The 11370-nt window shown below is 42.4% G+C and overlaps 1 protein-coding gene across 3 annotated transcripts in view; it reads right to left on the bottom strand.

Moving 5' to 3' along the window:
* Positions 1 to 3230: 3230 nt before the first annotated feature.
* Positions 3231 to 11370, bottom strand: part of GPR132 (G protein-coupled receptor 132) — a 75127-nt gene continuing 66987 nt past the window's right edge. The window contains exon 2 of one of the 3 annotated variants that reach the window (XM_077464488.1): positions 3231 to 6086. In XM_077464488.1, the coding sequence (XP_077320614.1) occupies positions 4974 to 6080 (1107 nt within the window). In that variant the 5' untranslated portion in view covers positions 6081 to 6086 and the 3' untranslated portion in view covers positions 3231 to 4973. Of the gene's footprint in view, positions 6090 to 6698; positions 6836 to 11370 lie in introns of those variants that run through there. The other 2 variants (XM_077464487.1, XR_013264869.1) reach the window with 2 other exon arrangements.

Raw genomic sequence — 11370 nt, 5'->3', positions numbered from 1 at the left:
CAGTGGTGGCCCATCCATACAGGGCGCAGGGGCGCCGCCCCCCAATCCATGCGCTCTGCCCCTAATTGATATGCAGGGCACCGGATGCATGGATTCCAATAGGGGTTTTTTTTTTTTTAGAAGCACATGATTAGAGCCTGAGGCTCTAATTGGATTAAAAAAAGGGTGGGCTAGGGGCATAGATCACTGCACCCTGAGGTCACCCAATTTTGTGACAATAGTGAATTAATATTCGATATTGTCTTCCTGATTCTCCTACCGGCCGATCAGGAAGTGGGTCCTGAGACCCGTCACCTCACTGGCCAATAGGAGAATCAATGCCATTGGCTGCCTATGAGAAGGAGGGAGGAGACGCATGGTGAAAGCTGAAGTGATGCCTAGAAGAAGATGCAGGGGAGCCCGCCACCCCAGAGGAAGCTCTGCCCGCGACCTAGATCAGGGCAGATGACAGAGTGACTGGGGGGTGGGGGAGGAGGCTGTGGGGGCTTTTTTTGCCGCTTCCCCTCCCCCAAATAATATACCACCAGCCCCCACTGCCCAAATGTAATCCAGCAATGAAACCAAAAGTGGTTATATGCCACCCTTAGCAAGTTAGCCTTTGCAGGTCCTCATTCACAGTCTGCTATTACACCCCCTATACATACTACTCTGCTGGTGTTGAGTCACTCCAGGGCGAAATATTGAACCCCTGCCTAATACCTAAACAAATTCCTGGTCCACACTTTTCAGCCAGCAAGGGCATCACTACTCATATTACAGCCAATGGGAAGCTATTCGATTTTAACACACTGTGTGCAATATCAGTTACCTAATTGGATTTTTTTCACTTTCAGTAGCTGCAGCAAGCCTTTTCCATGTTCCCACTGCTTCCCACTTTGAATTCTGATCCTCTTGAACATTTATTGGCCTTGCGAATGATGGGGCAAGCCTCTTTCCTCAATCTACCTCAAGTTATCTAATGCATATTCTGCTATGATTAGAACACACGCATCAGAAAGGGGTTTCAGACTTACCCAACCTCACTACTGAAAACTGGGAAGAATGTGCGTCTAACTATCTGACCACATGATATCTGTCAAAGACCATTTCATTTAATTGTAGTTTCTTCACAGAGTTTAGGATAGTAAAGAATGTAGCCGATGGCTATCCCTCTCGTATGACGCTTCTGGGCGATTACGCGTCATTTACAGGTGACCGTCTGATGTAATTTCAGGTGTTTGGTGCCACGAGGAAGGCGCTTGGCTGCTCTCTGCTCGTAGGGACAGACCCCCTTGGATGAGAGTTTTTTGGCTGTCCAGTCTGGGTGTTAAACGCCTGCGTTCCAGCCTTGTGGCTTCCAACGTCTGAGTTCCAGCCTTGTAGTTATCTGCACAACCCTTCTGGTAATAGTACATACCCCATACTTTTAGTGGAGGATATACTATCCCCGATGCTCTCATGCCTGCCAAAGCCATTGTACCCCATTTCTGAGTAACAACTACTCTGTGGTGGACTTTACAGGTTCATCATAGGATTGTTTCACTGATTGGACTTTTTTCACTTGTGTTTTTACTTAGTATATATATGATTGTTATAGTTAAGATTGATTTCCATCACAAAGTCATCATTTGTATATTTGGTACATCATTTTGTTCATTGTTTTTATCGCTACATTCTTTACCATCCTTCACTTTGAATTTTTGTCACATTCTTATGTAGCAGCTTTATATACATTTTTTATCACTTATTATGTTAGCATAGTAATATTTCTTATTTTTATTCTTCACAGAGTTTACTATACCCTAAAGCCGGCCATAGTTAAAGCAATTTTGAATTTCAGGAAAGACAATGCTCAGTTTCCCCAAGAACAATATGTGGTGATGGGGGAATCCCTTCTGTGGAGCTATTGTGTTCTCCAGAAGGGGGTGCAGGGAGTACACACAGGCATTATAATTAGCGGCTATAGCCACTGGCAATAATGGCATGCAAAATTTAACAGGCTGGTTGTATCCAAGTTGATCGATCAATCAACTTTGGTACAATCAGCCTGCCCATACATGGTTTGAATCTTGACCGGTCACTGCTGAACCTGCTGAGATTAGAACTGTCTATGGCATGCTTGACATACCAGTATACCTGACTTCCCACCTGTGTCAGAGATGCCTATCGTCATCATCGGGTACGTTTTTGCATATGGTCTTTGCTACTCTACTGGGACACAGTGATCCCAACTATTAACATCTGTGGTCTCCGTCTATGGTCAGATCCCAAACTATTCTTATTGAGCATCACTGACACCCTAGAGGTAGGTATATATGTTAAGTTGTTTGTTTTATATGCCTCCTTTTATATGAGAAGGAAAATACCAATTGCATGGAATCCTCCTCCCCACCCATTTTGTCGGCCTGGCGATCCTCCATCAATACTCTATTGCATTTGTATAAGCTTACTTATGAGAGCAGACAATGCCCTAGGAAATATGATAAGATCTGAAATCCATGGGTTGACTCCTCAAGTTCATAGATTATTATGTGACCAATCCCAAAGCTGATCTTGAACTTGTTCTGACTCCCTCCTTCTCTGACCCTCCCTTTCCCCTGTCCATCTCAGTTGCTCAGTCTATGGTAGACTTTACAAAACTATGTATCCTCTGAGGCTGGGCTGTGGGCTTGATTGACTGTTCCCCCTGTGGCTATGATGTATTGTCACGGGTAGTTAATGCTTTATAAGTCTCTGTGTTGCTTTATTAACTTACTGGTAAGATGAAAGTCGATATGACTTTATTGTTCTAAAGTGCCTTCAATGTATGTGATATACAGTGGGTAAAATAAGTATTGAACACGTCACCATTTTTATAGGTAAATATATTTCTAAAGGCGCTATTGACATGAAATTTACACCAGGTGTCGGTATTATAACAACCCAGAAAAATCCAGAAGTGGAAAGGATATCATTTCACCATAAAATGACCACGGCCAGGAGCTCCTTGCAAGATTTCTGACAAATAAGTGAAAAAAATTATCAGAAGAGTTCTCCAAGAGCCAAGGACCACTTGTGGAGTGCTCCAGAAAGACTAACAGGTACAGACTAGGGGGTACCCTCAAGCACTGATGGCCTCCTCGGCACTCCTTCTCTCGAATGAAACGTCCCACACTCCACTTGAGTGATTTCATCATATACCGCTTCCTCCCAGTCTAAATATAGATATCAGATCTTCAAACTGCTCCCAACAACAAACAAGACAATACTCATTTGGTTGCTGAACATGGACTGTTTATTGAAAACACATGTACACAGGTAATACGCTGGACATCCTCCCCCTTTGCATTCTGGGCGGGGTAGACTGTCCAATCAGCAGTGAGAGCTATTGGAGGAATTCACCCCACCAATCTCACAGCTAATCTACATACACATTCCATAATATCCAAGGCAGACAGACACAATAGAACATTGGAATAGAGCCACACTCTAAATGACCCAGCAAAGAGTACACAGCAAAATTAGACAATATACCAACCACCCCAAGCTGACAGAGACCATCATGGCCTCCTTAATAATGTCCTTTTGCATTACATAACAGAATATCTTCCTAAATGCTTGTAGCTCCCTCAAATGCCAGGGCCCATAGTTGGTAGGAAGGGGGTTGCATTCAGTCCCCTCCAAAAGCCCCTGTCCCGAGTGAGTCTGTCACATTCTCCATCTTCTGTCAGACTGTCCCTGCTGGCTTGACCTAAGGTATTTAGTAAGTGCCCATCTGGATGATGGGTGTGAAGCTATGCAGATGACAGCATGAATATTGGTACAGCCCAGGCCTATCCCAGAGAGGCAGGTTCTGATGCCATGCTGGGAGACTGTATATATTCTGTGAGCTCAGGGTCTTTTCCCAGAGTGGATTGGTCCAGCCTGGAGGGACACGTTGCCCTTCCTAGGCAAAGTTGCTGCTATGTTTATTGAGGTCTCAGGTGGGAGCGACCCGAGGGCCTGGATGCTGAGAATCTAATGCTAAAGAAAGCTGACTGAGGGTTAACTGTCCGCAGAAGATCCAGACTAGTATCACTGGAGTAAGGTGTCGCTTGGAAGTTGTAAGGAGGCAACCAGCTGTTCCTTGGGCCTTGTGTGAGTACAGACGCTTAAAAGATCTTGGGGGCTTTTTGCTAACCTTCTGGTGCTATAGAAAGTCAGCTGCGAGTCTATTTAAATGGGATGCTGGCTGGTTTCCTGAAGAGCTTTGTCCAGATAATCTCCTACTTAAAGGGACTCTGCTCAGTTACTACTACTGTTCTACAAAAATAAAAACAACATTCCTTGACTGGTAATTGAAGAATTGTGTGAATGAGCCTGTGTGCCCGGCAGGGCAAAGCCTGTGGGGAGGGCCTGGACAGTAATCGTGTGGCTCCTACAGGAGTAGCTCTACATCTCTACAAAGCCTCCCCTAGACCTCTTTATACTCATACCTTATACACTATACCTACCTTATAGACTTACCTGCACTACAGTGCTTTGCTGCTAGGCTCAAGCACTGTCATAGGGGAGGAAGTCATGTGCTTCCCCGTTCCCAATATCATCAGGTAGTGTACACTGGTTGTGATGAAGAAAGGAGCTTCAGAGGAATGCTAGTGAAGTAAGTGAGAGAAAAACCTCTGTAGTGGCTGCACAAATGGCAATAAAAACCTGACAGAGGTCCTAACTCTTGCCCACTTTATCTAAAAGTGAAAAAAAGATTTTGCCAGGATATTTTCTTTAATAGCACAGGAGTTATTCTGACACTGTAACATCACTGACTAGTTCTTGATGAACATAGTGTTTGTCAATGGAATATGATCTGTAATTTAATTATATAATTGAAACAATGTAACAGATTTATTGAGGCACCAAAAATATTTTTTTACAAAAACCCACATAAAAGAAGATAATAAATAAAATATAAATACACATAAAAATATTGATTATGATACACATAGTCCTTTGATTAATTATTTTGCCCCTACTCCCAGTCAATGGGAATAATATCTGTCCTGCCGTTTGTCTATTATACCAAGCCCACTGTGTGTCGAGCAATCCTTATCCAAAGGCAGGTCCCGGGAATTGTGGTTATGTGGATAAGTACTGTTATCGCTTTTGGTGTTAAGTGATAATTGTCTTCTCCAAATCCTCATGGCTCTACAGATGTCCTTCCTGACATTTTCACTGACCAAGACGTAGATAAAAGGATCAGCAACGCTGTTTACAGTCAAAAGACAAAGGAGTATAGAATAGACTGTGTAAACCTTTTCTTCAAAATCACAGAAGTTTTTGTCTTTTAAGAAATAAGCAACTCCTCGTATAAGCAACACCACATGATACGGAGCAAAACAGATCAAGAAGATGATGATTACGGCAATGGATAAATACTTTACTTTGTTTTTTTGCTGACTGGTGAAGCTGCCGCTTGTCTCGATCCTCCTTTTGATGATGTAGTTGGTGTACATCAAGGTCAATAAAGGGGCCAAGAAGCCAATAATGAACCTGGCAACATAAAAGTAAGCAATGTGTGATGGTACTGGCAAGGTTTCAAAGCAGGTGGTTTGGTTTCCTGTTTGGTCACCGTCACTGAGCCTGAATACTGGGGCGTGGATTAATGCCACCACGGTGCAGATGGTGACAGTGACACCAATAGCAATTTTCTGGCGCCGAACCCCTCTTGATTCCAAGGCATACTCCACGGCCATATAACGATCCACAGAGATACAACACAAGAGGAGAATGCTTATGTATATGTTGTTGAAGAATATAAAGCCTGTTATCTTGCATGCCAAGGGGCCCCATTGCCAGTCATGACCATTTTGTACATAGAGAATCCAAAGTGGTAGAGTGCCAAGATACATGATTTCACTTAGCGATAGGCTGAACAGGTACACTGCCAGAACATTCTTCCTATATATTTGAAGAAGTGTCAACCACAAGGTCAAAATATTAGCTGGCAGGCCAATAGCCAGGACAATGCTGTACATGATAATCACAAAGAACTTGCTGTCATCATATGGTGGATTGCACTGTGATTCAAGGATCGAAATGTTGGATGAGTTCACCATTGTGAGGCTTAGATTCCCAGAAACATTCATCTTCAGCTACTGGAAAAGAAAACACAAGAGAAATCAATATCTCTACAAATCCACTAGAGCTAAAGCCATGAGAAGACCCCCCCCCCCCCCCCCTCCTTCCATACTGAATACTTTTCTTTCAGCATGTAGAAGCAACACTATGTGGTTGATGCAGTTGCCCTCTGCAAGTGCAGTTGCTCCAGAGCTTAGTAAATGAGGTAAGGCTTAACTTTGCATAGAATACCCAATTACGTGCAAGGAAAATAATAAGAAGAGCATTTTTGCTTGCACGTGATTGTATGATGGAAGTCAGCAGAACTTCTGCTCATTTACTACGCTCTGGAACATCTGAACTTGCAGAGGGCAACTGCACTTTGCAAAGTGCACAGCATTTTTACCTTTAGTAAATCAACCCCTATGTCAGCCTATGGAGTTGATTTACTAAAGGCAAATAGACCGTGTACTTTGCAAAGTGCAGTTTCACTCTGCAAGTGCAGTTGATCCACAGTTTAGTTTAGTAGATGAGCAGAAACTCTGCTGACTTCCATCGTCAAATTATGTATAAGTAAAAATGCTGTTTTTCTTTATTTTCCTTGCATGTGATTGGTTACGCTTTGCAAATTGAAGCCTTACCTCATTCGCTAAGCCCTGGAGTAACTGTACTTGCAGGAGGCAACTGCAAAGTGCACAGTCTATTTGCCTTTAGTAAATCAACCCCTATGTGTCCATACACATCTGGACGTTTTCAGACATATTTGTAGGGGAGCATTTATAGTCTAAAAAAAAACAAGAAAAAAACATTACCGGTGCATTTTTGAGAGGAGCTTTCAGACAGAAAACAAATGCTTGCTGAGCCTAAGCATGGTGTTTAGGTGTTTTAAGTGATGTTAAGTGCAATGTTTTTCTAGTGTTTTAGAAAAAAAATGCTTTTATACACAAATGCTGGTAAATGCGTTCACAATCCACTCCATAGGATTGTTTTTTATTCAGATTTTTTTTTTGCCAGCAGTTCTGGTATCTTTTCTGCCACCTAGTGTTCATAGATACTAAATGCATTGCACAACATTTTAACACAAATAAATATATGTTGTAATTTTCCAATATCTATAAAACCAGACCAGCAGATGGCAGCATAAAATCATAAAGGGTTAGAATTTTATTAACGTGACCTTGTTAGTTGTTAACAACACTTGTAACAATTCCAAATGAAGGTCCATTGCAAAAGCAGAGCAAGAGGTCTTACACTCACTTCACTGGCAGCCTGTGTCACCTTTTTTTCTGCAGCCTCTGTGACTCTTCTGCATTGGAAACTTGTGGAAGTTTACATGTGTCCCCCGTGGTAAGTTGTCTAACCCCTACATCACCACAGGATACAGCAGTAACATAAGGGTTAAAGAGGAAGTAAACCCTGATGGGTTTACTTCCTCTTTCATTCCCTGCAAAGGCAAAGCATAATGGACTACTATGCATCGCATAGTAGTCCATTATGTGTCACTTACCTGACACAGGAGCCAGCGATGTCACCGCTGTCCCCTGTAGTCCGGCGCATCCATCTTTTCGGTGGGGTCTCGCAGCTCCGCCGCTGTCATTCGGCGGAGCCGCGATGACGTCACTCCCGCGCATGCGCACGGGAGCCGACACGCGCAGCAGCTCCATTGTTGGAAATGCCGCGCTCAGTGCGCCTGCGCGCCGCTGCGCCGTAGACAGCGGTGCCTGTCTTCGGCAAATATCTCCTAAACCGTATAGGTTTAGGAGATATTTCTTGGACCTACAGGTAAGCCTTAATCTAGGCTTACCTGTAGGTCAAAGTGGTTTGTAAGGGTTTACAACCACTTTAAAGAGGAAGTAAAGGCAAATTGTTTTTTTTTTAAAAGCACACCGAGTAAGGCAAAGGCATAATGAGCTAGTATACATAGCATACTAGCTCATTATGAATAACTTACCTGAGAACGAAGCCCCCGAAGTGGTCCTCCGTCTTCCTCTTCGCCGCTGCCATGGATCCCGGAGCGACTTCCGGGTCTTGCGGCTCCGGCGCTGTGATTCGTCGGAGCCGCGATGACGTCACTCCCTCGCATGCGCACGGGAGCCGACACTCGCGGGATATTGCCGCGACCTGCGCACTGCTGTCTATGGCGCATGTGCCGTAGACATCGGTGGCTGTCTTCAGGTAAATATCTCCTAAACCGTATAGGTTTAGCAGATATTTCTTGAACCTACAGGTAAGCCTTAATCTAGGCATACCTGTAAGTCAAAGTTGGTTGTAAGGGTTTACAACCACTTTAGAGGTAGTACCATGGCATGCAGAGGAGGGCACAGACATCCAACTCTCTCTGGAATTTTCTAACTCTAAAGAGGCTGTTAGAGGCTGCAAAAAAGAGATGCCTGCCATGTTAGATTTTAGTTTTTATTATTATTGGTATACCTTTAAAGGGGTTGTAAACCCTCGTGTTTTTTCACCTTAATGCATCCTATGCATTAAGGTGAAAAAAAAAACACCTAGCAGTGATTGACCCCCAATCCCCCCCGCTTACCTGAGCCCTGGAATTTCCCATGGCGGAGACGCACTCTTCCTCTACCGGGGGTTCTCGGCTCTTGATTGGATACATTGATGGCAGCGCAGCCATTGGCTCCTGCTGCTGTCAATCAAATCCAATGACGCGGCGCCGGGGGGCAGGGGACCCCAGAAGAGGAGGATCGGGGCCACACTGTGCAAATGAACTGCACAGTGGAGGTAAGTATAACATGTTTGTTATTTTTTATTTTTTCAACTTGAAGCTTTACAATCACTTTAAGTTTTATTAAATATTGTTATCATAAAGCTGAATCTTCATGGTAGTCTGGTTTAAAGTGGTTGTAAACCCTTACAAACCACTTTGACCTACAGGTAAGCCTAGATTAAGGCTTACCTGTAGGTCCAAGAAATATCTCCTAAACCTATATGGTTTAGGAGATATTTGCCCGAAAACAGGCACCGCTGTCTACGGCGCATTTGTATAATCCTGCTTCCTGTTTCATGTTTCTCCATGCTGTAAGACATGTAATATATTTCTCCATAATAGGTTAAGGGTCCCAGGCACCCAACAAAACCAGCAGCACCCAGAGGCACTGGAAATAATACTCAGTGAGTACAGCAAGTCAGTGAATAAGGTATACAAGCTATCGAAACATGGCAAGCAGTTCAGATGTGAAGTTTGCAATTGCAAAGCTGAAGATTACCAGCTGTGGAAGTTTAAACAAAGAATCTTTCTCACCAAGGATGACTTGTGGCAAGTGCTGAATACAGACAGACCCACAGACTGAGATGGAGGACTGGGATAGGAAAGACAGACAGGCAAAAGCAATTATAAGCTTACTAGTGGTAGATGACCTGATTATCCCCATAAGAACAGAGAAAATGGGCAAAGGTATGTGGACTTCATTACAAAAACTGCATGAGCATTCAAGTCTAAACAGCAAACTATTTTTGCTAAGAAAGTTGTACAAGATGAGACTAAAAGAAGCAAATGTGTAACCACATGAATGCTATGCTAGAGATCATAGAGCAACTGCGTGCCATCGGAGAGGACATCAAAGATAATCATATTGTTTCCCTGTTCCCCTGCAGCCTTCCAGAGACATATACTGCTTTAATTAACGCGTTAGAAACCAGACCCGAGTCGGAACTCACATTGGAATATGTCAAGGGCAAGTTAATCAATGAATATGAGGGAAGGAAAGAAATATGCACCATGATAACAAACGATAACGAAAGTACAGAATCCGAAAAACACGAAAGATCCGACATAAATAAATGCTTTATTTTCGTTTTTGTTGTGACAACAGTTCGATACAGATAGGAGATTCAACATAACGCTAACAATAACAATCTGTATCTATCGAACCTGTGGTCGAATGTGCCTAACCTTAACTCTATCAGTCCAGGATTATTCTACATAGAGAGAAAAGATTCGACATAGAGATTAAAAATTCGACAGAGAGAGAAAAGGTTTGTCAGAGAGAAAAGATTCAACAGAGAGAGAAAAGATCACGCTGGAATTGGGTGGGGGAAGTAAAATAAAAATAATGATGATGATGAATGTTATTGGCAGATTGTAATCAAAGAGGAGGAGCAGTAAAATAGCTAGAACTAAGTACACACGTACAGCCAACTTACTTTCGATTGCTAGCAGAGAGAGACACACACACTGAATCATTTCAGAAGACAGTCAATCTTAGCTGGTCCGTTTGTCAGAGAACCTAAATTATTTAGCCATTAAGCATAAGCACAGCAGCAGAACAATAGTGAAGCATGCTACAGTTCAACTTAACTTTTTAATAATAATCTGCTGCTATTGTGTTAGTGTTGTGAACTTGATAGTGATACTAGTGTTGCTAGTGTTGTGATAGCCTCAGAGGCTGCCCGTATTGTGGGGGGGGGGGATTTATTATTATAGATTCTATATTATAGATAGGGTATATAGAATCTATATAGAATCTCAATCTTGTTACCTGTCTGATCAGTGATCACTATCACCAGTCCTTTTTCTGTTTGAACTATATACATTCAACATGAACAAAAAAGATTCGACAAAGTAGTGAAAAACATACTAATGTTGAATCTTTGGCTTATGGTGTCTGTCGAAAGTTGGGACTTTTGGATGCAGTTGCAGAAGCAAGACCTACTACTCCCCATACTTCACCTATTTGGGCTACCCCAGCAACATGTCGGGACCAAAGAAGATGGCAACAATCTTTCACAAATATGGATACCTGAAGAAATTGTCTCATTCCCTCGGTTATAATGTATTCCTGTCTTTTAAAAGACAACATCAAAGAAAATATAGGAACTAAAATGAGACAAAGATCAAAGATTTCCACTTATTCCATCAAGTTAAAAGAAAGGTTATTAAAGTTTTGAAAGGTTGCAAGTTAATACGGCAGCTCAAAGTAAACAGTTGATATACCCCTTGGAGGGTCACTTGTTAGTATTTTATATTGGCTTTTATATGAAGCTATATATTTTTGTTTTTCACTTTTTTAATGTATGACATACTGATCTGCCCCGTCTCAGTTAATTTTTCCCCCTACTCTCAATGGGTTCCCAAAATATGGTTCAGTCTGTAGCGTTTTTTACACAACTGATCATGTTATCTGTTATTTTAATAGATAGGGCTCCCTATGTGAGTTTTGGACAATTTTGTCCACACCAAAATGGTTTTTGGTCAGGTGGTGTTCCACACCCTGACTCCCTACACTATAGTACATTTTTTTACAAGCTATCTTATATAAGAAGGTCAACCATAGTAAATCTACAGTTAAGATTCATATATTT

This window comes from Lithobates pipiens, unplaced genomic scaffold (assembly GCF_037356315.1).
Source record: "Lithobates pipiens isolate NorthernLeopardFrog02 unplaced genomic scaffold, aLitPip1_a1.2 Scaffold_30, whole genome shotgun sequence".
Taxonomy (NCBI): Eukaryota; Metazoa; Chordata; class Amphibia; order Anura; family Ranidae; genus Lithobates; species Lithobates pipiens.
Note: the sequence above shows the minus strand (reverse complement) of the source record. Positions and strands in the feature narration are given on the sequence as shown.